A 27775-nucleotide genomic window follows, 5' to 3' on the forward strand; every position below is an offset into this window, starting at 1 on the left:
GAGAAATGGAGAGAGAGACGCCTGCAACCTTGCTTCACTGTTTATGATGTTTCCTCTCTGCAGGTGAGGACCAGGGCCTTGAACCCAGGTCCCGTGCGTGGTGACATGTGTGCTCCACCAGCTGTGTCACCCCCAGGCCGCAGTATAGTATACTTTCTATACACAAGCTTTCTTTACCAGGCAAGCAGGAGGCTTCAGGAACCATCGCAAACCGGGCCTGGAAAGCCTTCCGGTGCACAGATTCCAACAGCGGCGGAGGCCACAGGCTCTGTCCGATCTGATACTCCACTTCAGCAGCCGCTGGCCAGGGCAGGACAATCTTCCTCCCATAGCCTGGCACTCTCTGGGGAGTTGTCAGTGGGCTCCATGTTCTAGGAGAACCCGGGTCTCCGGCTGGCCTGCTCCACTGCTGAGCACCTGACTGCACAACCTCTGTCAGAGCACATTTTCGGGAATAATAGCCCTTCCCTCACCAACCTCCCAGGTTCAAGTGACACACCAACCACGAAAAGTGACAGTCACCATTTTCTTTCCACAATAACAATAATAATAATTATTATTCTTGTGACTGTTGCTTGGATGTAAGCTAATTAGGATGAACCTTTCTTTCTTATATTTATTTATTTATTTGTATTGTTGTTAATGGTGCCATTGTTGTTGGATAGGACAGAGAGAAATGGAGAGAGGAGGGGAAGACAGAGAGGGGGAGAGAGAGACAGACACCTGCAGACCTGCTTCACCGCCTGTGAAGCGACTCCCCTGCAGGTGGGGAGCCAGGGGGCTCGAACCGGGATCCTTATGCAGGTTCTTGCGCTTTGCGTCATGTGTGCTTAACCTGGTGTGCTACCACCTGGTCTCCAAATGTTACTATTTTATTTATTTATTTATTTATTTATTTAACAGAGACAGTCAGAAATCAAGAGGGAGGAGGAGATAGAGAGGGAGAGAGAGAGAGGGAGAGAGAGAACCAGACATCATTCTGATACACATGCTTCTGTGGATTGAACTCAGGACCTCACGCTTCAGGTTCAATGCTTTATCCACGGCGCCACCTCCTGGACCATTTTCTTAAGAGTAAAAATGTGTCAGTGTGGGGAGGAAAGGTATGCAGAGGCTTGGGTCATCTCTCGTGACCTGTTGAGAATCCAGTTCTCTGGTGAGCACCCAGAGTCTACTGAGTGGACAAGACATCTCCACCGAGGAGAGTGGCCTGCCAGTCGCAGGACAGAGGGAGGGAGGGAGAGAGAGAGGAGTCAGGAAGACAGCATCCAAGGTGAGGCGTCACATCCACGGACAGTGACAGAGCCCTTGTCCCTTGGCCTCTTCCCCAGGACTACTGTGTCTGGTCAGCGCTAAGGTCACCGTTCGCTGGTGCGTGACACCAGAAAGACTGACTAAATGTCGCAAGTTCAAGGAGAGGATGATGGAGTGGGCCAGTCTGCATGTCACCTGCTCCAGGAGGTTATCCTACTACCACTGTTTCCAGGCCATTGACGTAAGTCTGGCGCTCACGCGGTGGGCCCTGCGGGGGGCTGGGAAAGGCAGGGCTCACACAGGAGACATGCTGCGTCCGCCGCCTTTCTTCCCGGGATCCTGTAGGTCAGAGCAGGCTACACAGGACGTCGCTCACAGGATGTCGACACTCAACAGCTGGAGAGGGTCCTTGTGGGGAACTGGTGTTTTTTTTTTCTTCTTTTTCTTTTTCTTTTCTTTTTTTTTTTTTGCCACCAGAGTTATCACTGGGGCTTGGTACCTGTGCTTTGAATTCACTGTATTCCTCCCCCACCTATTTTATTGGATAGAGACAGAGAGAAATTAAGAAAGGGGGGGGGGAGATAGAGGGAGAGAGAAAGATAGACACATGCAGACCTGTTTCACCACTTGTGAGGTGCCCTCCTGTGGATGGGGTGCAGGAGCTCGAACCCAAGTCCTTGCGCATGGTATTATGTGAGCTTAACTGGGTGTGCCACTGCCTGGCCCTGGGAATCAGTGATCTCAAAGTCAACTGGGCACAGAAACAGCCAGATAGGAAGACCAGGCTGCCAGGCTGGTGAACGTGAAGATGAAGCAGTGCCAAGCCCACCGGAAGATGACTCTCACTGGCACAGGAGAGAGAAAGGAGCTCAGATGGGTGCGGTCTGTCCCTCACGCTGCTGGGATGGACTTGGGGACAGTGGGAAAGACATTTGCCCAGGACATTCCCAGGGAGATGGAAAAAGGGAATCATGACTTGTGGGTGAGCTCTTCTTTTATAATTTATTGGGAGATCAGAGGTTTATAGTTGATAGTAAAATGTAATAATTTGTACATGCATAACATCTCCCAGTTTTCCACATAACAACACAACCCCCACTAGTCCTCTGCCATCCTGTTCCAGGACCTGAGCCCCCCTCCCACCCCCGACCCCGGAGTCTTTGACTTTGGTGCGATACACCAGCTCCAGTCAAAGTTCTGCTTAACGTTTTCTCTTCTGTTCTTTTTTTTTTTTTCAACTTCTGCCTGTGAGTGAGATCTTCCCATATTCATCTTTCTGTTTCTGACTTATTTCAGTTAATATAATTTCTTCAAGCTCAATTCAAGATGGGCTGAAAACAGTGAAATCACCAGTTTTTCACAGCTGAGTAGTATTCCATTGTATATCTAAACCACAACTTGCTCAGCCACTCATCTGTTGTTGGACACCTGGGTTGCTTCCAGGTTTTGGCTATTACAAATTGTGCTGCTATGAACACAGGTGTACACAGATCTTTTTGGATGGGTGTGTTGGGTTCCTTAGGATCTATCCCCAGGAGAGGAATTGCAGGGTCATAGGGCAGGTCCATTTCTAGCCTTCTGAGAGTTCTCCAGACTGTTCTCCACAGAGGCTGGACCCATTGACATTCCCACCAGCAGTGCAGGAGGGTCCCTTTTCCCCCACAACCTCTCCAGCATTTGTTGCAATTTCAGATTCGTTTTATCTTTTGAAATAGAAGACGTCATCTTTCCTCTGAAACCATATTTTAATGCTATTAATTTAAAAATAATTTTTATTAAAATCATTGTGTACAATTAATTTATAAACTGTTTATCTATTTATTTATTTATTTATTTTTGGTCATCACTGGGGCTTCACTGCTCCGGGCCAACTTTTTTCAGAGACATAGAGGCACTGGGAGAGAAGGGGACTCCTCACAGCACTGAAGCATCTACCCTTGTGGTGGGGACTGGGTTTGCCTCAGAGTCCTGTGCCTTGCAAAGCAGGCATGCTATTCTGGTGAGCTAGATTGTTGGCCCAGTGTGTGTCCTTTTAGATGGAGCAAGCAGTCCACAAAATATTAACATCCCATTCCAAATATTGGAGGTATGTGAGCACGTGAGAAGTGATATGTTTAGGGGATAAGCATGGTTTATTACCATATGCTTAAGAAGTCTTAATAGTTGTGTTTTTTTTTTTTTTTTTTTTTTTGCCTTCAGGGTCATTGCCGGCGGCTTGTGCCTATACTGTGAACCCACCACTCCTGGAGGCCATTTTTCTACTTCCCCCCCTTTTTAAATTGTATACAACAGAAAGAAATAGAGAGAGGAGGGGGAGAGGAAGACAGACACCTGCAGACCTGCTTCACCGCCTGTGAAGTGACTCCTCTGCAGGTGGGGAGCCGGGGGCTGGAACCGGGGTCCTTAGGTCAGTCCTTAAGCTTCGTGCCACGTGAGCTTAACCTGCTGAGCTACTGCCTGGCCCCAATAGTTATATTGTCTTTTCAAGGAAATAACCTAAAAGAAACAGGTATGGGCCTGGGAGAAGAGCACACACATTACCACGTGCAAAGACCCAGGTCTGAGCACCTGGGAGCATCCAGTCGTGTGGGGTGTGTGTGTGCGGGCGACCTTCCTGATTGGAAAAACTGTGCTGTGGTTCTCTCCTCCTCTGTCTGTCTGTCTGTCTGTCTGTCTCTCTGCCTTTCACCTTCTTTTTGGAAGAACAAAATGTTCCAGGAGCGGTGGAGTCATGCAGGTAGTAAAGCCCCAGTGAGTCCCTGGCAGCAAAGGGAAAAGGGTGGAGTGAAAGCAGAAAAAAGGAGGAAGTTTCAAAGCAAACAACATTATATATAAACAAATGGCTATGAAGAGACCCGAGAGGGAGATGGAGATGGAGAGGGAGAGAGAGGGAGGGAGGGAGGTGGATAATGAGAGAGAGAGGGCGAGGGAGAGACAGAGAGAGGGAGAGAGGGGAGAGAGGGGGGAGAGAGAGAGAGACAGAGACAGAGAGAGACAGAGAGAGGGAGAGGGAGAGACAGAGAGAGGGAGAGAGGGGGAGAGAGGGGGGAAAGAGAGAGACAGAGACAGAGAGAGACAGAGAGAGGGAGAGGGAGTGACAGAGAGAGGGAGAGAGGGGGAGAGAGGGGGAGAGAGAGAGACAGAGACAGAGAGAGACAGAGAGAGGGAGAGGGAGAGACAGAGAGAGGGAGAGGGAGAGACAGAGAGAGGGAGAGAGGGGGAGAGAGGGGGGAAAGAGAGAGACAGAGACAGAGAGAGACAGAGAGAGGGAGAGGGAGTGACAGAGAGAGGGAGAGGGAGAGACAGAGAGAGGGAGAGAGGGGGAGAGAGGGGAGAGAGAGAGACAGAGACAGAGAGAGACAGAGAGAGGGAGAGGGAGAGACAGAGAGAGGGAGAGAGGGGGAGAGAGGGGGAGAGAGAGAGACAGAGACAGAGAGAGACAGAGAGAGGGAGAGGGAGTGACAGAGAGAGGGAGAGAGGGGGAGAGAGGGGGAGAGAGAGAGACAGAGACAGAGAGAGACAGAGAGAGGGAGAGGGAGAGACAGAGAGAGGGAGAGAGGGGGAGAGAGGGGGAGAGAGAGAGACAGAGACAGAGAGAGACAGAGAGAGGGAGAGGGAGTGACAGAGAGAGGGAGAGGGAGAGACAGAGAGAGGGAGAGAGGGGGAGAGAGGGGGAGAGAGAGAGACAGAGACAGAGAGAGACAGAGAGAGGGAGAGGGAGAGACAGAGAGAGGGAGAGAGGGGGAGAGAGGGGGAGAGAGAGAGACAGAGACAGAGAGAGACAGAGAGAGGGAGAGGGAGTGACAGAGAGAGGGAGAGAGGGGGAGAGAGGGGGAGAGAGAGAGACAGAGACAGAGAGAGACAGAGAGAGGGAGAGGGAGAGACAGAGAGAGGGAGAGAGGGGGAGAGAGGGGGAGAGAGAGAGACAGAGACAGAGAGAGACAGAGAGAGGGCGAGGGAGAGACAGAGAGAGGGAGAGAGGGGGAGAGAGGGAGAGAGGGGGAGAGAGGGGGAGAGAGAGAGACAGAGACAGAGAGAGACAGAGAGAGGGCGAGGGAGAGACAGAGAGAGGGAGAGAGGGGGAGAGAGGGGGGAAAGAGAGAGACAGAGACAGAGAGAGACAGAGAGAGGGAGAGGGAGTGACAGAGAGAGGGAGAGGGAGAGACAGAGAGAGGGAGAGAGGGGGAGAGAGGGGGAGAGAGAGAGACAGAGACAGAGAGAGACAGAGAGAGGGAGAGGGAGAGACAGAGAGAGGGAGAGAGGGGGAGAGAGGGGGAGAGAGAGAGACAGAGACAGAGAGAGACAGAGAGAGGGAGAGGGAGTGACAGAGAGAGGGAGAGGGAGAGACAGAGAGAGGGAGAGAGGGGGAGAGAGGGGGAGAGAGAGAGACAGAGACAGAGAGAGACAGAGAGAGGGAGAGGGAGTGACAGAGAGAGGGAGAGGGAGAGACAGAGAGAGGGAGAGAGGGGGAGAGAGGGGGAGAGAGAGAGACAGAGACAGAGAGAGACAGAGAGAGGGAGAGGGAGAGACAGAGAGAGGGAGAGAGGGGGAGAGAGGGGGAGAGAGAGAGACAGAGACAGAGAGAGACAGAGAGAGGGAGAGGGAGTGACAGAGAGAGGGAGAGAGGGGGAGAGAGGGGGAGAGAGAGAGACAGAGACAGAGAGAGACAGAGAGAGGGAGAGGGAGAGACAGAGAGAGGGAGAGAGGGGGAGAGAGGGGGAGAGAGAGAGACAGAGACAGAGAGAGACAGAGAGAGGGCGAGGGAGAGACAGAGAGAGGGAGAGAGGGGGAGAGAGGGAGAGAGGGGGAGAGAGGGGGAGAGAGAGAGACAGAGACAGAGAGAGACAGAGAGAGGGCGAGGGAGAGACAGAGAGAGGGAGAGAGGGGGAGAGAGGGGGAGAGAGAGAGAGACAGAGACAGAGAGAGACAGAGAGAGGGAGAGGGAGTGACAGAGAGAGGGAGAGACAGAGAGAGGGAGAGAGAGAAAGAGAGAGAGACAGAGAGAGGGAGAGGGAGTGACAGAGGGAGAGGGAGTGACAGAGAGAGGGAGAGGGGGAGAGAGAGAAAGAGAGAGAGAGGGAGACGGAGAATGAGAGAGGGAGAGGGAGAGACAGAGGGAGGGAGAGGGAGAATGAGTGGGGGGCTGAAGAATGAGCGAAAGAGGATGAGAGAGAGAGAGAGAGAGAGGGAGATGGAGAATGAGAGAGAGAGGGAGAGGGAGAGACAGGGAGAGGGAGAGGGAGAGGGAGAGAGAGAGAGAATGAAATCGACTGGGCTGATCCCACTGCCCAGGATGAGGGTTCTCTGGCCGGACCCCCTCCGCCAGGCAGGACTGGGCAGGCAGCCAGAGAGCCCCGCCTGGCAGGCCTCCCAGCCACACTGTCTCCCCACACCCTCAGATCCTGCTTGCTTGGCTCGAGGCCGCGTTGCCTCCTGCAGCCCAGTGGCCTCTGCTTTCAGGAAAACAAGGCCGACGCCATGCTTATCGAGCACAGCCTGCTGTTTGACGCGCTGCAGCACGGATACAGGCTGCGGCCTCTCGTGGCTGAAGTCTATGGGACCAAAGAGCGTGAGTTGTCCCCGCCGGCCTGCAGTGGGGGACCTCAGCCTTGAGCTCTGTGCATGGAGTGCGGACGGGTGCGGGAGGCCGCATCTCAGCTGGCAACTCCCTTGCAGGAAATGGGGTCTCTGGGCGTTCTGGACCAGAAGCTTACCCATGGGGGGTCATATGCCCAATGGGGGAGCAGAGCCGGTGACTGCGGCCCCCGGGGCTTGGTGAGGTAGGCTGTCTCTGCCTCAGGTGTAGACTGGGCGCTTCCAACCTCATCTGCCTCTCTACAGAGCCGAGGACCCACTACTATGCCGTGGCTCTTGCCAGGAAGGGTAGCAAATTCCAGATGAACCAACTTCGTGGCCTGAGGTCCTGCCACACCGGCTTCAACACATACTCCGGCTGGACCAGGCCCATCAATGTGCTACAGCCGTACTTGAACTGGACAGGGAAGCCCGAGACACTTGAGAGCAGTAAGAAGACAGGGTGGTGGGGGCAAATCGTGGAAGGTTGGGGACGGGGCTCTGATTCCCGGTCACACACACACACACACACACACACACACACACACACACACACTCACACACACTCACACACACTCACACTCACACACACTCACAAACACACACTCACACACACACACACTCACACACTCACACACTCACACACTCACACACACACACACACTCACACACACTCACACACACACTCACACACACACACTCACACACACACTCACACTCACACACATTCACACACACACACACACACTCACACACACACACACTCACACACACACACACTCACACACACACACTCACACACACACACACTCACACACACACACACACTCACACACACACTCACACACACACACTCACACACACACACTCACACACACACACTCACACACACACTCACACACACACTCACACACATTCACTCACACACACTCACACACACTCACACACACTCTCACACACTCACAAACACACACACTCTCACACACACACACACACTCACACACACACACTCACACACACACACTCACACACATTCACACACACACTCACACACACACACACACACTCACACACATTCACACACACACACTCACACACACACACACACACACACACACACACACACACACACACACACACAACCTTTGGGGTTACACTGGTGAGTGGTGGGAGGCACCCAGCATGGGGGTGAGGTGAACCAGCTGGAAACATGCCCCTCCTAGTCTTGGGAGGGGCCTCTGGAGTCTGCTCCCTCTGCTGCTCTCCCAAGCCCACCAAGAGGCCTCTGGGAAGGGGGTGGGAGCCCGTGGGCAGGTGTGGCTGCCATGGCCGGAGCCCACTCACACACCTGTCTATTTCTCCATGTCCCTAGCTGTGAGCAAATTCTTTTCTGCCAGCTGCGTGCCCTGCGTGGATGAGAAGAAGTTTCCCACCTTGTGCAGTCTGTGTGTGGGGAAAGGCCCCAAGAAATGTGTTTGCTCCACAAGGGAGCCTTACTTTGGCTTCCAGGGTGCCTTCAAGTGAGTGCGACGTGGGCCTGTCCCCTGCCCTGCCCCCAGTGCCTTGCGGCCTTCTCTGTCCCCAAACAGAGTTGGACCCGCCTGCCAGGAGGGACAACGTGCAGATGGAGAAACTGGCTTCAGAGAGGGGGCTGATTTGGCCCACTGCTCTCAAGATCCCCTACCCGTGCTGCCTCACCCCTTCTCACCAAGGTCCACACAAGGTCTCTCACCTGACGAGCTCCCACCTCCCAGAGTTCTCTGAATCTGGACGTCTCTGCGTGGACCACTGTTTCCTCTCCCCAGAGGGACTGGCTGGAGGAGTGTCCTCAGGGGTCAAAGCCCCAGGCCCCCAGGCTGACTTCCATCTGCCCTACCTGGGCCTCTGCCCCACCTGGACCTCTGGCTCTGCCCCACCTCCATGCCCCCTCTGCCCCCCAGGCCCCAAATCCTGCTGTCCTTTTGTTTTTAAATTGGGGGGGGGGAAGGATTAATGGTTTACAGTAAATACAACTATTAGTACATGAGTGAAGTTTTTCAGCTTTCTGCAAACATTCTCTCCCCCCAACCTAGGTCCTCCATGTTTCTGCATGAGGACCTGAAAGCCCTCCCCCCCCCATGCCAAGCCCTTTCTCCATCTGCCTCCCAGATTCCGGGTCTCAGCAGAGGGAGGCCTCTCACCGCTCCCTGACAGCCCTTGGGGGACAGCCACCTGCCCAGGATGCCTGGCTTAGTCCCCTGATGGAGAGACGCCAACACCCCCCCTTCCCCCACAGCCCCCCGAACTCCCCGGACTGAATTGTGCCTTCTCAGTCCTTGAAATGGAAGGTGTAGGGGGTGGGTGGGGGAAAGGGTGTGTCTCTGACTTGCACTAGAGCCCTGATTCCTCAGAATCCTCTGGAAAGGACCCCTGGTGTCTCCCTGCTGGGGTTCTCTAGTGCCCCATGGCAGGGTGCAGACCCCCTGGGCGCCTTGCGCAGGCTCTGCTCACGGGAAGGCCGCTCTGTGCTGAGCCTCTGGTTCTCTCATTTTACAGGTGTCTGAAGAATGAAGACGGAGACGTGGCCTTTGTCAGGGACACCACTGTCTTTGGTAAGGTCAGGAAGGGGAACCCAGGCCCTGTCTCCTTCCGTCCATGAGCTGAGATCCTCAGGCGCTGGGCGCTCACTTTCCAGAGACTGGTTTTCTCCATAGCTCCTGTGTCCACTGCTTTTTTCTTCCCCTTATGAACAAATATCAACACACTTTATTTTATTCCATTTTTCTTGTTAGAGACTTCACAGTGTTTTTGCGAAAGAATAAGATCTCAAAGGTAGAATCTCACACATGGTATGTGGGTGTGAGTGACTGTGCCTTCTTTCAAAGTACTCCAATTTTCTTAAACTAAAATTTTGGAATTATTTTGTTGAATTTCTTAAAAAATTTTTTTTTAATATATATCTTTAAGTTTATTTATTTTCTCTTTTGTTGCCCTTGTTTCTTTGATTGTTGTTGTAGTCATTGTTGTCGTTGTTGATGTCATCGTTGTTGGCTAGGACAGAGAGAAATGGAGAGAGGAGGGGGAGACAGAGAGGGGGAGAGAAAGACAGACACCTGCAGACCTGCTTCACCGCCCGTGACGCAACTCCCCTGCAGGTGGGGGTTCGAACCGGGATCCTTATGCGGGTCCTTGCGCTTCATGCCACGTGTGCTTAACCCACTGCACTACTGCCTGACTCCCTAAAATTTTTAACTATTTATTTATTTATTTTTCCCTTTTGTTGCCCTTATTTTTATTGTTGTTGTAGTTATTGTTGTTGTTATTGATGCCATCGCTGCTAGATAGGAGAGAAATGGAGAGAGGAGGGGAAGACAGAGAGGGGGAGAGAAAGACAGACACCTGCAGACCTGCTTCACCGCCTGTGAAGTGAACCCCTGCAGGTGGGGAGCTGGGGGCTCGAACTGGGATCCTTACGCCGGTCCCTGCGCTTCGTGCCATGTGCAATTAACCCGCTGTGCTACCGCCCCCCCCCCACTCACCATTTTTTATTTCAGGCATCTCACAATGTTTCAAGAAGCTGTGCTTTAAGTTTACGTTGTGTTTGTCCCTGCAATCCGAAGTTCATTTTTTCCCATTTTTTGCCCTTATTGTTTTTGTTGCCATTATTGTTGTTGGATAGGACAGAGAGAAATGGAGAGAGGAGGACAGACGCCTACAGACCTGCTTCACCACCTGTGAAGTGCCCCCCCCCCCCCCCCCGCAGGTGGAGAGCAGGGAGCTCGAACTGGGATCCTTACGCCGGTCCTTGAGCTTTGCGCCATGTGCACTTAACCCATCATGCTACTTCCCGACTTCCCCTTCAGTCTTTTAAAAAAATTTTTAAAACATTTTATTTCTTTATTTATTGGCTAGAGACCGGCATAAATTGAGAGGTAAGGGGTGATAGAGGGAGCGAGACAGAGAGACACCTGTAGATGAGTTTCACCACTTGAAAGGTTCCCCCCTGCAGGTGGGGATTGGGGCTTGAACCTGGGTCCTTGCACACTATCATGTGTGTGGTCAAACAGGTGAGCCACCATCCAGCCCCTGGACCAGAAATCTTTATGGGGAGCAGAAGATGAGAGCTGTGGTTTCTGTCATTGCTTCTCCGCTGGACATGGGTGTTGGCAGGTGGACCCACAGCCCCAGCCTGTCTCTGTCTTTCCCTAGTGGGGCAGGGCTCTGGGGAGGGGGACACATGGGTGAGGCCATCTGCCCAGGGAAGTCAGCATCTGCAACTTGGTAGCTGAAAAGCATTAAGATATAAAAACAGAACAATTTGTTTAGTAATCAGGAACCTAAAGGTAAGACTAGAGCAGATGATATTTGGGGTTTCCATGTTAGAAGAAGGTCAGAAGTCTATTTTAGCTATATTTCCATGGGCTCATGGCTTCACTAATTTTTGCCTGGACCCGACAGCTAACATGCAGGTGGGCTAGAAGTGTTGTCTGGAGGACTATGTCAGAGTTGGAATAGGAACAGAAAGCTGGATCAGGGCAGAATAACTCCCCAGTATGGGAAAAGTCTATATAGACCATTAACCTAACTCCCGTCAACGTCAACGTCCGGCACTTTCTTGACCCTTCTGCATGCTTAGAGCTGGCCGCTGCCTCTGCCTCTGCAGCTGTGTCCGCTGTGTGAGATGTCTCCTCCAGCTGCAGTTCTGTGAGGGGAGGGGAACAGCTGCCCGGGGCTACAGCCCAACTCTGCTCACCTGGCCTCCCCTCCTCATGTTGTCACTACCCCAGATGCACTGCCAAATCAGGCCAATAGGGCTGAGTATGAGCTGCTCTGTCCAGACAACACCCGGAAGTCGGTGGACAAGTTCAGAGACTGCAACCTTGGCAGGGCCCCTGCTTTTGTGGTGGTGGGTCGGACTGTGAACGGCAAGGAAGACCTGATCTGGGAGCTTCTCCAACGGGCACAGGTACCCCTACCCAGAGTCCTCCCCACCTGCTTGGGCTTGGGGGCTGGGAGGGAGGTTCCTTCCCCCCCCAAACTTCCTGCCATTGCGGAAGTCCTTTTGTAGCCTCAGGAGGGACACGGCAAGCACGTCATGAGTCAGCGGGCTGTAGTTGAGGTCATATTCTTGTGGGCAGTGAGGCAGCCCTCTGGTGTTCCCGCCGAGTCACAGTGTCTTCTGTCTTGGAGCACAGGTGTGAGGCTGGGGGTGAGGCAGCACTCAGGCTCCAAGGTGCCGGCACCCCAGTGGCGTTGTGCAGAGTCAGCCCTCGCCGAGCCCTGCCTGAGACGGTCAGCCCCTCTGCGGGAAGAAAGCCCGCACAGCTCCTGTCATCCCAAGCATCCCGCGTCACGGACATTTTTTAAAAAAAATATTCCCTTTTGTTGCCCTTGTTGTAGTTATTGATGTCGTCGTTGTTGGATAGGACAGAGAGAAATGGAGAGAGGAGGGGAAGACAGAGAGGGGGAGAGAAAGACAGACACCTGCAGACCTGCTTCACCGCCTGTGAAGCGACTCCCCTGCAGGTGGGGAGCCGGGGGCTCGAACCGGGATCCTTACGCCGGTCCTTGCGCTTTGCGCCACCTGCGCCTAAACCGCTGTGCCACTGCCCGACTCCCAGTTTTGTCATTTTTTAAAGGCTTCCTCCCAACTCCCCTTTTTTTTTTTCAACGTGACTTTCTTGTTTCCCTCCTTCCTCCCTCTGCACCACTGACTCCATCATTCTTCCTCCCTTAGGAAAGCAACCTATACAAGACCGTAGACTCAGAAGGCAGGTTGAAGGAACTGCTCTTCACCAAGTCTGCCATTGGGTTCATGAAGATCCCCCAGAAGGTCGACATTGGCCTGTACCTCAGCTTTGGCTACCTGGATGACATCAGGAGCCTGACGCTAGGTGAGTAAGGACACGGCAGGGCCCCCAGGGCAGGCTGCTGCGGGTGTTGGGGGGACGGCCTTCCCAGAATCCGTGCAAGGGTGGCGCTGCCCACTCTGCAGTTGTCTCTGTTTCTGCCCGCCGAGGGGCTTCCCGTGGAAGACTGGACGTAGGCGCAGTTGTCTTCTATGGACCAAGCCAGGACCTTGTGGCCTCTGTGGGGGTCTTCAGATGAGGCTTGCCTGACGCCTCCTCCTGGCCCTCTGCACACCAGGCTCCCTCCCACACCCTCCCACACCAAAGCCAGTTTGCCCTTCAGGAAGTAGCCATGAGGAGAGCCAGGTCCCGTCCTGAGGTGTCTTCAGAGATCTGTTAGGACTCCTCCCCGGGTCTGGGCCCTGGGCTGGCCGGGCCTCCACGCTTCCTCTGCTGAGGACCTTGGGCTGGAGTGTCTTGTGGCGGACGATGGTGACCGCCAGACTTGAGCTCTCCCCACGGTCACTTGCTGGGGCTGCCGCTGCTAGGCATCCTGGAGCTCTTCCCGGGCCAGTCCCTCCACTAAAAATGCAAGAGAAGGTGGGTGGGAAAGCCAGAGGACTCTCCCCACGGAGGAGAAGGGGGCGCCAAGGGGGCTGGCCAGCCGAGAGTGCTGAGGAAGGGGCTCCTATCCGAAGGGATCCTGGCGGTCAGGCCCGAGGCTGGGGCGCCCCTCACGAGGCTGGGGGACCCCGCTGACCGGGCGTCTCTCTGGGCAGAGCCTTTGGAGCTGCAGCAATGGCAGAATCGGATCATGTGGTGTGCGGTGGGCGACGCTGAGATGAGCAAGTGCGAGAAGTGGAGCAAAGCCAGCAAAGGCAAAGTGCTGTGTGAATGGGCCTCCAGCCCCGAGGAGTGCATCACCAAGCTGAAGGTGGGCGCCGCCGGGCCGCGGTGGGATCTGGAGCCGGGGCTCGGACAGGAGAGGCGTAGTGCTGGGTGCCGCGGTGCCCAGGGGAACTCGCACCGCACCCGGGGTCAGGCCGCCAGCCAGCGCGGTGACGGGTGTCGGGTCAGCTCTCTGCTGTCTTCCTAGTCCTGTGAGGGCGACTCCTGCCTGAAGGCCAGCTGGTGGCTACAGACACCCATGTGTGAGTGCACAGAGATGCCATGAAAGACAAACAAACAAACAAAAACAGACGTTTCAATAGTTTCCCACTCTAAGGTTTCTGTGCGGCTCTTCAGATGGTACCAACAACATTGGATTCATCCAGTTACACAGTTCTGGAAGTTTCCAGCATCAAGATATCGTGCTATGTGTCCCGTATGAATGCACAGTCACTGCAAACGCTGTTAAAAGGGATTTCAAGATTTCTTTCTGTGGGTGTGGCGTAGCTTAACCATGCTTCTATTTCTTTGCGAATTTGTTTTCTTATTACCAATACCCTTGTGATGTCCATCCTTGAATAGAAATCTTTATCCATTATCTCCAGGTACTTTTAAGCAGAGCTGTAAAAATAGCATTACTGGGCCAAAGGGGGAGTCTTGAAATATTTATATGTATATATATTATATATACATATATATATTTCACATTCCTCCCCCCCTTTTACGAGACACCAGGGAATGAACTTAGCACATAGCCAGTACATGAGTAGCCTCCTCTGTCCAATTTTTCACTCTTTATTCCTTTGAGAGAGAGAGAGTGAGGAGAGAGAGAAGAGAGAGGAGAGACAGGGGAGGGAGAAAGGAGAGAGGAGAGAGAAAGGGGAGAGGAGAGGAGAGAGGGAAGAGAAATAAGAGAGGAGAGAGAGTAGAGAGATATGAGGGGGAGAGAGAGAGGAGAGAGGGGGAAGAGAAATAGAGAGGAGAGAGATAAGAGAGAAGAGAGAGGAGAGAGAAAAGAGAAGGAAGAGAGAGAAGAGAAGAGAGAGAGTAGAGAGGTAAGAGAGAGAGGAGAGAGGAGAAAGAGAGAGAGAGGAGAGAGGAGAGGGAGAAAGAGCGCCAGTGAGGAGAGACACCACAGCGGCTCCGCCATCCATGGCTCTCCCCTTGTTGTCCAGGGTGTCCTCTCCGGTGCTGGACTCCAACCCAGGACGTCCTCTGTAGAAGGCATGCACTCTCCCGGGAGAGCTGTCTCCTGGTCCTGAGCATTGCAGCCTTGATGAATCTGTGTTCTGGGTGCAGAAGAGCAGGTTCCTCCCTCCCGATGGCGAGCCCGTTCAGTCACGCCTACCTGTCTGTTGACCGCTTTCCACCGGGTACTCTGAGGGCAGTGCTGACGAGCCTGAGGCTGCCGTCTCCTCCCCAGCCAGCTCCCTGGTCTAGGAGGCTGTCCCAGGGGCGGCCAGAGCACAGACAGGGTCTCGTCCAGAGGGCAGCGAGTTCAGGGTGTTTGCGCTCCGTCTCTCCAAACAGAAGCGAGAGCACCGAAAGCGTTTGGGGCCCCGGGGGTTTCCTTTGGGTGCCTGGGTGTGGCAGCCTCCCCCCTGTCTGGGCCTTGTAGTTGTACTGGGAAACGTGGCACAAAACCTTTCCCTCAGAGAGGCTGGGGACAGACGCAGGCGGCAGCCTCACTGGGTGCTGGGGCTTTGCACTGTCTTTGCAGAAGGGAGACGCCGATGCCGTGACGCTGGACGGAGGATTGGTCCACATTGCGGGCAAGTGCGGTCTGGTGCCTGTCCTGGCGGAGAGCACAAGTAAGTGTGTGTGAGTGTGTGTGTGTGTGTGTGTGAGTGTGTGTGTGTGTGTGAGTGTGTGTGTGTGTGAGTGTGTGTGAGTGTGAGTGTGAGTATGAGCGTGTGTGAGTGTGTGAGTGTGTGTGTGAGTGTGTGTGTGAGTGTGTGTGTGAGTGTGTGTGTGAGTGTGAGTGTGTGTGTGAGTGTGAGTGTGTGTGTGAGTGTGAGTGTGTGTGTGAGTGTGTGTGTGAGAGTGTGTGAGTGTGTGTGTGAGTGTGTGAGTGTGTGTGTGTGAGTGTGTGTGAGTGTGTGTGTGAGTGTGAATGTGTGTGAGAGTGTGTGTGAGTGTGTGTGTGAGTGTGTGTGTGTGTGTGAGTGTGTGTGTGTGTGAGTGTGTGTGTGTGTGAGTGTGTGTGTATGTGTATGTATGTGTGTGTGTGTGAGTGTGTGTGAGTGTGTGTGTGAGTGTGTGTGGGAGACCAGGGGCTTGAACCTGGATCCTTGCACATAATAGATAACATGTGTGCTTAGCCAGGTGTGCCACCACCAGGCCTCTATGTGACATTCTACAAACTGCCACATCCCTATGCACAGTGCCGAGATCAAAACATTGCAAGGTGGGGATCAGGCGGTAGCGCAGCGGGTTAATTGCACGTGGTGCGAAGCGCAAGGACTGGTGTAGGTAGGGATCCCGGTTCGAGCCCCCGGCTCCCCACCTGCAGGGGAGTCACTTCACAGGCGGTGAAGCAGGTCTGCAGGTGTCTGTCTTTCTCTCCCCCTCTCTGTCTTCCCCTCCTCTCTCCATTTCTCTCTGTCCTATCCAACAACAATGACATCAACAATAACTACAATAATAATGACTACAACAACAATAAAAAACAACAAGGGCAACAAAAGGGAAAGTAAATAAATATTTTTTTAAAATTGCAAGGCTCACAATCCCCCCCACCCGTAACCTGTGCCACCTGTTGTCTTCTTTCATCAAGAACAATGACATCTCTCTCTCTCTCTCTCCTTCTTTCTCAATTTTTATTAGTAATTTAATAATGATTAACAATATTGTTAGGTAACAGAGGTACAATTCCACACATGGACCCAGGATCATTATGAGGTACAGAAGGTGGGGGGTTCTGGCTTCTGTAGCTGCTTCTCCACTAGACATGGGTGTTGGCAGGTGGATCCACACCCCCAGCCTGTGTCTGTCTGTCCCTAGTGGGGCAGGGCTCTGGGGAGGGGAGGCTCCAGGACATATTGGGGAGGTCATCTGTCCAGGGAGTTCAGGCTGGTATCATGGAAATGTCTGCAACTTGGTGGCTAAATGGTGGTAAGATATAAAGCAGGAAAATTGCTTAATAAACAGGAACCCAAAGGTAGAAACAGAGCAGATGAAATTAGGGGTCTTCATGTGGCAAGAAATGAGGGAGTCTATTTTAGGTATATTCCAAGGGGCCCATGACTTCAGTAATTTTTGCCCGAGCCTGACAGCTAACATACAGGTGGGCTGAAAGTATTGGATGGTGAGTCCTTTCTTCAAACTGCACAGACTATCTCCCTGTACTGCAGGGAGGAGCTGGACAGCCTGTGCTGTTAACTTGTGACAGTGCCTAGTTGCGGACCTTCAGTCTTAAAATTTTTTTAAAAAAATAGTATTTATTTATTGGCTAGAGACAACCATAAATTGAGAGGTAAGGGGGTGATAGAGGGAGGGAGACTGAGAGACACCTGCAGACCTGCTTCACCACTCACTAAGTCTTCCTCCTATAGGCAGGGCCTGGGCCTTGAACCTGGGTCCTTGCACACTGTAACATGTGTGCTCAACCAGGTGCGCCACCACCGAGCCCTGGGCCTTCAGTCTTCTCCCTACATTTTCTTTTTTCTTTCTTTTTTAAAAAATACTTATTTTATTTATTTTCCCTTTTGTTGCCTTTGTTGTTTTATTGTTGTTGTAGTTATTATTATTGTTACTGATGTCATTGTTGTTGGATAGGACAGAGAGAAATGGAGGGAGGAGGGGAAGACAGAGAGGGGGAGAGAAAGACAGACACCTGCAGACCTGCTTCACCGCCTGTGAAGCGACTCCCCTGCAGGTGGGGAGCCGGGGGCTCGAATTGGGATCCTTATTCTGGTCCCTGCGCTTTGTGCCACATGCACTTAACCCGCTGCGCTACTGCCCAACTCCCACCCGTATATTTTCTTTCTTTCTTTCTCTCTTTCTTTCTCTCTTTCTTTCTTCCTTCCTTCCTTCCTCCCTCCCTCCCTCCCTCCCTCCCTTCCTTTCTTTCTTTCTTTTAAATTTTATTAGTGACTAAATATTGATTTATAAGATTGTACAATTCCATACATTTCCCACTACTAGAGTTCCGTGTCCCATCTCCTTCATTGGCAGGGAATGTTCTTCTTCTTCTTCTTTTTTTTTTTTGAAATATTTATTTCTTCTTCTTCTTAACTGATTTAAAGATGATCAGGAAGACTGTGGGATAAGAGGGTACAATTCCACACAGTTCCCATCACCAGAGTTCTGTATCCCATCCCCTCCATTGGAAGCTTTCCTATTCTTTTTGTTTTTAAATTTTTATTTGTAAAAAGGAAATACTGACAAAAAATAGCATAAGAGGGGCTCAACTCCACACAACTCTCACCGCCAGAACTCCGTACCCCATCCCCTCCCCTCTGAGCTTCCCTGCTCTTTATCCCTCTGGGAGCATGGACCCAGGGTCACGATGGGGAGCAGAAGGTGGGAGCTCTGGCTTCTGTCATTGCTTCTCCGCTGGACATGGGTGTTGGCAGGTGGATCCACACCCCCAGCCCGTCTCTGTCTGTCCCTAGTGTCGCTGCACGCTCTGCTGTGTGTGTTCTCTTGTGCCACTCGACCGTCAATTGCTTATCCATCCCCCTGGGAGTGAACACGGGGGTGATTCCCAGGTGGTGGCCGAGGACAGTGCTGCCTTGACATCTGTGACTGAGCCTTGGGTGGTGCTGTGCATGCAGTTCTGCTAGACCACGAGATTCTGTGGAAATAAGAGCTCAGCGTCTTTGATGTCTCCATTAACCTGAGGGTTTCATAACATTTTGCCTTTTTTAAAAATCTCTATCCTTCCAGATCCCCAAAATGCCCCAGATTGTGTTGAAGCACCAGCAGAAGGTGAGGCAACCACTTCCGGATTCTAGGGCTTAGCTCTTGTTGGTAGGGGAGGGGGTGAAGGAGGAGGGGGAGGGGGAGGTGGCAGTGCAGGGGGAGGGGGAGGTGGCAGTGCAGGGGGAGGCTGCAGCGTTTCCCAGTATTTTGTGTCACAATCCAGGTGGCTTTCACCTTAACACAGAGCAGCCACTCAAACCCCATGGTCTCCCTGCCAGTGGCCAGTGACCTGGGGAACCGCTGCTGGCCAAGCTTTGGGAACTCTTTTTTTTTTTAAAAAAAAAAAATTTATTATCTTTATTTATTGGATAAAGACAGCCTGAAATTGAGAGGGTAGGGAGAACAAGAGAGGGAGAAAGAGAGACACCTGCAGCCCTGCTTCACTACTTGAAAAGCTTTCCCCCTGCAGGTGGGGGATCAGGGGCTTGAACCCCCGGTCCTTGCGTGCAGTCATGTGCGCGCTCAACCAGGTGTACGGCCACCAGGCCCCTGGGACCTCCTTTGGCCTGTGCTGCAGACCAGGGTCCACAGGCTTGTCCCCCGAAGGGTAAGGCATGCTTTCCTACCATCTCAGGATATTTTAGTGTGGCAGTTGTGAGGAAGTCAGATCCTGACATTACCTGGAAAACTCTGAAAGGCACAAAGTCCTGCCACACGGTTGTGGACAGCAGCGAAGGCTGGAACATCCCCCTGAACCAGCTTCTCAGCATGACGGGCGAATGCCAGCTTGGTGAGGATAAGGAGGGAGTCCTGGACGGGCCGCTGAGGGTTGGGATGAGTGGGGGCAGGCACGTGGCTCTGTGTGACACAGGGAAGGAGGGGCGGGAGGTTAGCAGGCTGCCCTTGGCCGGCAGTCTCTCCTGAGGGCGCCCGGAATGGCTCCTTGCTCATTCCCCGTGAGCCTCGACACACTTCAAGGTGAAACACTCGCACGCCGGCCTTTTTCTGGCTGCCCGCGAGTGGTGCTGGTGTCCGAAGCATAAAGGTCTTTGTTCTTTTCACCCCCTTGGAGTTTCAGACCTCAATTCCCATAGTCACTGGCTTCCTAGTTTGGATAAAGGTACTGGCCTCAATAATGGGGTTTCTTTTCTTCTTTTTTTGTTTTTTTGTTTCCAGGACTATGGCTGGGCTTGGTGTCTGCACTATAAATCCACTGCTCCCAGAGGCTATTTTTTCCCCTTTTGTTGCCTTTGTTGTTTTTCATTGTTGTAGTAGTTATTATTGTTGTTGTTATTGATGTCATCGCTGTTGGATAGGACAGAGAGAAATGGAGAGAGGAGGGGAAGACAGAGAGGGGGAGAGAAAGACAGACACCTGTAGACCTGCTTCACCGCCTGTGAAGCGACTCCCCTGCAGGTGGGGAGCCGGGGGGCTTGAACTGGGATCCTTCCACTGGTCTTTGCACTTTGTGCCACATGCGCTTAACCCGCTGCGCTACTGCCTGGCCTGGCCTTAATAATGAAAAGTGACTTCTACTATTAAATAGAACTGGCTTTCCCCCCCACTATTACCTATTTATTTATTTGTTTATTTATTTGTATTGGAGATGTTAATCAATGAGAAATAGAGTCATTAGAAGCAAAGAAACAAACTGAGAAATTCACAAAATTGGGGGGCTGGGAGGTAGCACATCTGTTAAGCTCACATAGTACTGAGCACAAGGATTGGGTTTCGAGCCCAACTTCTAGGAGGACTTTCACAAGCGGTGAAGCAAGTCTGCAGGTCTCTCTACCTCTCTATCTCCTCCTCCTCTCTTAATTTCTTTCTGTCTTATCCAATAAAATGAAAAATATGGGCACCAACTAGGAGCAGTGGATTCATAGTGCCAGCACTGAGCCCCTGGAGACAAAAAAAAAAGGAAGGAAGAAAAAATTCACAAAATCCAGAGGAGGGAACTTAAAGACAGAAAGGTAGATTTTAGAAATCAAGGCTGCAGCCTCTGTTGCCCTTGTTGTGGTTGTTATTGTTGTTATAGTTGTTGTTGTTGTTGGACAGGGCAGAGAAATGGAGAGAGGAGGGGAAGACAGAGAGGGGAGAGAAAGACAGACACCTGCAGACCTGCTTCACTGCCTGTGAAGCGACTCCCCTGCAGGTGGGGAGTTTGGAGGGGTCTCAAACTGGGATCCTTACGCTGTGCTTTGCACCACGTGCACTTAACCCGCTGCGCTATCGCCTAGCCCTACATCTGGTATTTTTTATAGAGAAATAGACAGGTATAAATAACTAGGAAAACAATAGGAATTGAAAAAATAAAAAAACTAGAATGGAGGGGTGAAAGCAGACTCCTTATTCCACAACCTAAAAGGAGAGAAGCAGACCTCACAGGTCCCAGCCCAGCCTGCGTCCGGGCCCCTCCCCGCCCCACCCCATGTTCCCAGCAGCTGTAACCTGCCCTGTGGGGCTGAGCAGCATCTTGTCACCCTGGCTGCCTTCTGGGCCATCTCCTAAGTGGCCCCACCGTCCTGGGCGGGTGTCCTGTGGTCTGTGCTCTGCCTGCCACGCACAGCTGCTGCTCTCCAGCCCCCCAAGCTGCCTGGCAGCAGTGGGAGGCTCCCCAGCCCCTCTGGAGGCTGACACACTGTGTGACTCTCCAGGAGACCGAGCTGCTGGGGGCTGCAGACAAGCGCTACCTGGGGCAGGGACTTCCTGGCCACTCTGCTCCCTCTCTCCTTAACCCACGTCAAGGCAAGCGAACCCTTTCACGTGGGCTCAGTGATGACAGGTTGCTTCAGATTAGTTTCAGCTATCGGTACAGAAAATCTTCGACAGGAGGGGCTTAGACAAAGCTGGGTCTCTCTGGCACAGCCGCAGAGCACACAGTCAGGATGACGACAGCACAGTGCCGGGGACTGGAGTGCTCAGACAGAGGTGGCTTCCAGAGGGACGGGCCCCTCGTGGCCACGTCACAGCTGAAGGACCAGTCCCGCTTCTGCATCCCACGCAGAGGATGGAGGAAGGGAAGGAGGTGCTAAACACCTGCCAAGTGTCCTTAAAGGACGTCTCCAAGCAGCCGGCTTGTGCACTCCAACTCAGATCCCTGCACCTGACCTGCTACTGAACACGTGTGAAGACTAGTCTTTATCCTAAAGGGCCAGGGGTCCAGGTCAAAAGCAGTGCCCACCCCCTTCTACTATACTTGACAGGACAGAGAGAACTGGAGGGGGAGGAGCAGATCGAGAGGGAGAGAGAGAAAGAGACACCTGTAGACCTGCTTCACCACTCATGAAGCTCCCCTCCCCCCCGCAGGTGGGTTATGGGGGCTCAAAGCCAGGTTCTTGCACATGGTTACAGGTGCACTTAACCCAAGGTGGGTGTTTTGGGCTGGAGGAAAGGGGCATGGGATCCCAGAGGCGCGGCTAGCAGCTCAGCTGCAGGTCGTGCGCAGGCGGTCAGTCGGCTCCCCAGCCTGAGGATTACAAAGTCTCCCTGTCCTGCGCAGGTGCACTGCCTCTGCTTTGAGTCTGATTTCTGGTGTCTACGGTTGGTGACATGGCAGCCACTTGTGACAGTGACTTTAAAAAAAAAAATTCATTTATTTCTTCCCTTGTGTTACCCTTGCTGTCTTATTGTTGTAGTTATTAGTGTTGTTGTTATTGATGTCATTGCTGTTGGATAGGACAGAGAGAAATGGAGAGAGGAGGGGAAGACAGAGAGGGGGAGAGAAAGACAGACACCTGCAGACCTGCTTCACCGCCTGTGAAGTGACTCCCCTACAGGTGGGGAGCCGGGGGGCTCAAACCGGGATCCTTACGCCGGTCCTTGTGCTTTGCGCCACCTGCGCTTAACTCGCTGCGCTACTGCCCGACTCCCGTGACAGTGACTTTTGTTTCACCTGACCTGACTAATGTGCAGCCAGCTGTGCCCTCTGTGAGGTAAATACTCTTCCTGCTGACGTAGGAGGGAATAGCCCACTTCCTGTATTCCATCTCCACAGGCAGCTTCTTCAATGAAAGCTGTGTTCCTGGGTCTGACCCCAAATCTAATCTCTGTGCGCTGTGCGTCGGAAACAACGCGGGGCAGCACAAGTGTGCCCCCAACAGCGAGGAGAGGTATTACGGTGACAGTGGTGCGCTCAGGTGAGTGCTTGCTGGGACAGACAGAGTCTGCCAGGCTGGTGTCCTGCTCCCATCCTCCAGCATCTTCATGCTGTCTGCCAGGGCCAGACTCTCAGCAGAGATGGGGCCACACTGGAGGGGGGGGAGCTAATGGGCAGCGCCAGTTGGGGGGCCGGTGCCTGGGCCGCCTGATGGCTCTGTTGGGCATCTCCTGGTGACCTGGAGACAAAGTCAGCCCCGTTGGGCCCATTACCTTCATCTCCACACACAGATGTGTACACTTGGCACCTTCTGTGCTCTCTGTGGTCCAGTCACGTGGGGGGAAGGATTCTCTTTCTTTCTTTCTCTCTCTCTTTCTTTCAAAAAATATTTATTTATTTATTTTCCCTTTTGTTGCCTTTGTTGCTTTTCGTTGTTGCCATAGTTATTATTGTTGTTATTGATGTTGTCGTTGTTGGGTAGGACAGAGAGAAATGGAGAGAGGAGGGAAGACAGAGAGGGGGAGAGAAAGACAGACACCTGCAGACCTGCTTCACCACCTGTGAAGCGACCCCCCTGCAGGTGGGGAGCGGAGTGGCTCGAACTGGGATCCTTATGCCGGTCCTTGCGCTTTGCACCACGTGAGATTAACCTGCTGCGCTGCCACCCGACTCCCAGAAGGATTCTCTTTCCATAGCCACCCCCCTTCCCTCCATCTGGCCTTGTTACCCCTCTGCTTCACTTTGACCTTGATTTTGTCCTTAGGAATGTCAGACAGCTCAGTTGGATAACTATTACTTCACGAGTGAAGAATAGACCAAAGGAATGAAAAATTGCTTTCCAAATCTAATGATTATAGCCACTGACTGATTCATAGTGACTGTCTGAAGGCCTCATTTCCAAATCTAATGATTATAGCCACTGACTGATTCATAGTGACTGTCTGAAGGCCTCATTTCCAAATCTAATGATTATAGCCACTGACTGATTCATAGTGGCTATCTGAAGGCCACATTTGAAAGCCCACGCACCTCACACATCTTATCAGGAGAAACGGGCTTGAAGGGCAGAGCCCCTCTCCCCATCCATTCTTTTCAGCCTCTGAAAATGACACCAGCAGAGGGCATCATGCCTCTGAGAATAGCTAGTCAGAACCAACACAATGCATGAGTGAGTGACCTTCATTCCTAAGGATATATATATATATATGAATTTCTTTATTGGGGGATTAATGTTTTACAATCGACAGTGAATATATTTATTTTTTATTAGTGATTTAATGACTGGTAAGATAGTAGGGGTATAATTCCATATGCTTCCCACCACCAGAGTCCCCCTCCCTGGGAAGTGCAGTAGTTCTCCCAAGGTCACCCATACAGCCGATTCTACAACTATCTCTGTCTGTCTGTCTGTCTGTATCTATCTCTAACTATGTATGCTTTCCCCTCATTGTTTCAACAGTTCTGCCGTCACTGTCTTTCTAGTCCAGCCCTACACCTATCACCACTTGCAAGTGTCCTTCCCTTTTCTCCTCTTCTCTTAGATAAGCGAAACTCTGCCTGGCTTCATCTGGTGTTTTCCAGATTAATTTTTCCTTTCAGTGATGGTATAAAAACAGGGCTCCTGGGGAGTCGGGCAGTAGCGCTGTGGGTCAAGTGTACGTGGCGCAAAGTGCAAGGACCGGCGTAAGGATCCTGGTTTGAGCCCCAGCTCCCCACCTGCAGGGGAGTCGCTTCACAGGTGGTGAAGCAGGTCTGCAGGTATCTGTCTTTCTCTCCCCCTCTCTGTCTTCCCCTCCTCTCTCCATTTCTTTCTGTCCTATCTAACAATGACAACAATAACTACAACAACAATAAAAAGCAACAAGGGCAACAAAGGGGAAAATAAAAACAAACAAACAAACAAACAAACAAAAATCCAAGGTTCCTGGTGAGAGACATTTTGGGTCCTGGTAGAATTGGGGTTCAGAGTCCTCTGGTCACCTTCCTCCTAACATTTCTCCCCCTCTGGGAATATGGACCCAAATTCTTTTTGGGGTGCTGAAGGTGGGAGTTCTGGCCTTTGTAGTTGCTTCCCCGCTGGACATGGATGTTGGCAGGTAGATCCACACCCCCAATCTGTTTCTGTCTTTCCCTAGTGGGGAAGGGCTCTGGGGAGGGAAGGTCTGATGATTTTTAAATGGTAGTGTTTATAAAAAAGTAAAAGTGACATTTTCTATATTCTTTTTAAAGTTAAAAAAATACTTATTTATTTATTATCCCTTCTGTTGCCCTTGTTTTTCATTGTTGTTGTAGTTGTTGGATAGGACAGAGAGAAATGGAGAGGGGAGGGGAAGACAGAGAGGGGGAGAGAAAGACAGACACCTCCAGACCAGCTTCACTACCTATGAAGAGACTCCCCTGTAGGTGGGGAGCCGGGGGCTTGAACCGGGATCCTTACGCTGGTCCTTGCACTTTGAACCATGTGCGCTTAACCCGACTCCCTTTAAATTTTTAAAAACATTTATTTATTTATTTTCCTTTTAAAAAGTATTTATTTATTTATTCCCTTTTGTTGCTCTTGTTGTTTTATTGTTGTAGTTATTGTTGTTGTTGTTATTAATGTCATTATTGTTGGCTAGGATAGAGAAATGGAGAGAGGAGGGGAAGACAGAGAGGGGGAGAGAAAGACAGACACCTGCTGACCTGCTTCACACCCTGCAGGTGGGGAACTGGGGGTTTGAACCAGGATCTGTATGCCAGTCCTTGTGCTTTGCGCCACATGTGCTTAACACGCTGCGCTACAGCCGGACTCCCACATTTTCTATATTCTAAGCAATTCATAAAGTACATTTTATGAACATATAAAGATATCCTTAAGAGATGAATAATTTTCAACTAGAGAAAAATTATCTCACTCAGAATCATCAAATACAGACACCTAGAAAGGATCTGAAGAGGCACTGTTGCTCTCCTCCCAAACCTACAGCAAGGTCCTGCTTCCTAGGGCACGGGCACTTCAGGACTCCCATGTGCTAAAAGCAAATGTGTCCAGCCTTGTTCACTCTGAAAGCTGGAACCAGAAGTCATACTCCTCTCTATACTTCTAACCAGCACCGTCATACTGCTGGTTCTGAGTTAAAGCTTTTATTACTTAGGGGAGAGAGTTAGGGGAGAGACACAGAGATAAGAGGCAGAGAGAAAAGGGAGGGAGGGGGAGAGAGAGAGAGGGGAGACCCTCTAGCATACAGCAGAATCTAACCTGGGGCTTCATGCCTGCAAGCCCTGTGCTCACCACTGAGCCACTGCCCCTCCCTAGCACGGGAGCTCATGTTTATCACGTATAGCTATTTTCTACTGACTTCCGATTATAGAAGAGGCCTCTGTGCCTCTTCCACCCCAAACCACAAAGTGGACCTTCCCTTAATATCCGACAAGTTACATTCACTGATCATGTTATGGCAAAGCTGTAAATAAGAGGCTCACATTCAATATGTGATCTAGTGAGACTGCCTTTTCCTTTCTGCGCCAAATACAGAGTTAACTCCGGAGCCAATGGGTACCACAGGCTCTGTTTGCTCAATTCTCCGGGCTTATAAAAATGAGCACTAGTTTATTTCTAAATCCACCTCCGGCAGAGCAACAGAGATGAAACAGGGCTGATAAAACAGCTCACTTGGGCAGTGTGCTGCCCTTTCCATGTGTGTGACCCCCACAGCCCTGAAAGAAGTTTTGGTGCTGCGATCTCTTTCATTCCCTCACTGTCTCTATCTAAAATACGAACAACACAAGCAAACAACGGCAAACCCCAGAAAGAGTGTGGGCGCTGTCTCAGGCCCATCGCTCCTGCTCCTTGGAGTGCTGGCCCTGCAGACCTCACCCCTCCTGCTCAGTCTCCCTGGTGCCTCCGGGCCCCCTGCTGACACATGGCTCTGGGATTTCTGGGCACCATCCTGCTGGAGTTTCTCTTCAGCTCCATGATCTGTGTCCTGGATTTCGAAAACCATGGGTTTTGTTGCAACAGACCATATCTTATAAAACAGTGAATAGAAGTTGCTGTTTTTGAGTAGTTACATGTCTGAAAATATCTTTAAAATTTTTCTTTTCTTTTTTTATTTATTGGATCGAGACATCCAGAAATTGAGAGGGAAGGGGGTGATAGAGAGAGAGAGAGAGAGAGAGAGAGACATACCTGCAGCCCTGCTTCATCACTTGCAAAGCTTTCCCCCCCTGCAGGTGGAGGTGTGGGGCTCGAACCTGGTTCCTGTGCCCTGTAACATGTGCGCTCAACCAGGTGCACAACCACCCGGCCCCTATGTCTGAAAACATCTTTGTTCTACCCTTGAGGTGATTTACACTATGGCCAAATAACTCAGGGTAGGTGGGAAGTCACTTTCCCTCGGAATATTGATTGACAGGACTTCCATATCTGGAATGTAAATACATTAGCTCTCCTGACCATCTTTTCCACTGAAAACAAGCAACAATGCTGAGCTAATACACACGTCTTGTTCAGAACACTGAATAAGCAACACGGTAATAATGAATTATCAGATCAAAGTCTCAGGGAGAACAGGAAGCCTGAGTGAAGCAAACCTGTGGGTTATTTTTTTGCCCAGAGACATTTACCTCCTCGGATAACTTGAATCCAGAGGTGACTTTTAAATACATGTGAACCACAGTCACCTCCACACAAACATCCAAGGGGCAAACAGTTGCCGGAGAATGAAGAGACTAAGAGGAAAACACACCCCAAACTTCAGAAACTGAAGCCAGGATTCAAATCCTGCAATGACTTGCAATTCCAGTTTACTTCTGAGAACATTTAAAAAATCAGTAACTCTTCCTTTTTAGAATGTTTCCTTCTCATTTCATGAATGTAGAACCTGTATTATCTCCTTCAGGATTTTCACTATAAATCTTATTATCTCATCTGTATTGACAGTGTAACAATTAGATATGACTTCTTTGCTCTCCAATTACTTAACTTACTGTACTTTCATGGGAGATTAATGCATTACATTAGACAGTAAATACAAAAGATTCTACATGGATAATATTTCTCAGTTTTCCACATAACAATGCAGCCCCAACTAGGTCTTCTATCATCCTTTCCTAGGAAATGTTCTCCAAATTTCTGCCATTTCTTCAAGTATCCAGTCACCTCTAGATCATTGTCGGCAACAAGGAGTAAAGCACTGGATTAACCCTAACCCTAACCCCAACACCAACGCCAACCCCAACAGCAACCCCAAACCGAACCCCAACCCCAACCCTAACCCTAACCCCAACC

At 51.4% G+C, this 27775-nt stretch overlaps 1 protein-coding gene across 1 annotated transcript in view; it reads left to right on the plus strand.

Annotated features, from left to right (window-relative positions):
- Window positions 1-1240: 1240 nt before the first annotated feature.
- Window positions 1241-27775, plus strand: part of LTF (lactotransferrin) — a 36484-nt gene continuing 9949 nt past the window's right edge. Inside the window, exons 1-12 of the mRNA XM_060204854.1 lie at window positions 1241-1495; window positions 6715-6823; window positions 7096-7278; window positions 8201-8348; window positions 9364-9419; window positions 11595-11773; window positions 12545-12701; window positions 13436-13590; window positions 15265-15355; window positions 18435-18476; window positions 19045-19200; window positions 22405-22546. Of these exons, the coding sequence (XP_060060837.1) occupies window positions 1421-1495; window positions 6715-6823; window positions 7096-7278; window positions 8201-8348; window positions 9364-9419; window positions 11595-11773; window positions 12545-12701; window positions 13436-13590; window positions 15265-15355; window positions 18435-18476; window positions 19045-19200; window positions 22405-22546 (1493 nt within the window). The 5' untranslated portion in view covers window positions 1241-1420. The remainder of the gene's footprint in view (window positions 1496-6714; window positions 6824-7095; window positions 7279-8200; window positions 8349-9363; window positions 9420-11594; window positions 11774-12544; window positions 12702-13435; window positions 13591-15264; window positions 15356-18434; window positions 18477-19044; window positions 19201-22404; window positions 22547-27775) is intronic.

This window comes from Erinaceus europaeus, chromosome 12 (assembly GCF_950295315.1).
Source record: "Erinaceus europaeus chromosome 12, mEriEur2.1, whole genome shotgun sequence".
In the NCBI taxonomy this organism is placed as follows: domain Eukaryota; kingdom Metazoa; phylum Chordata; class Mammalia; order Eulipotyphla; family Erinaceidae; genus Erinaceus; species Erinaceus europaeus.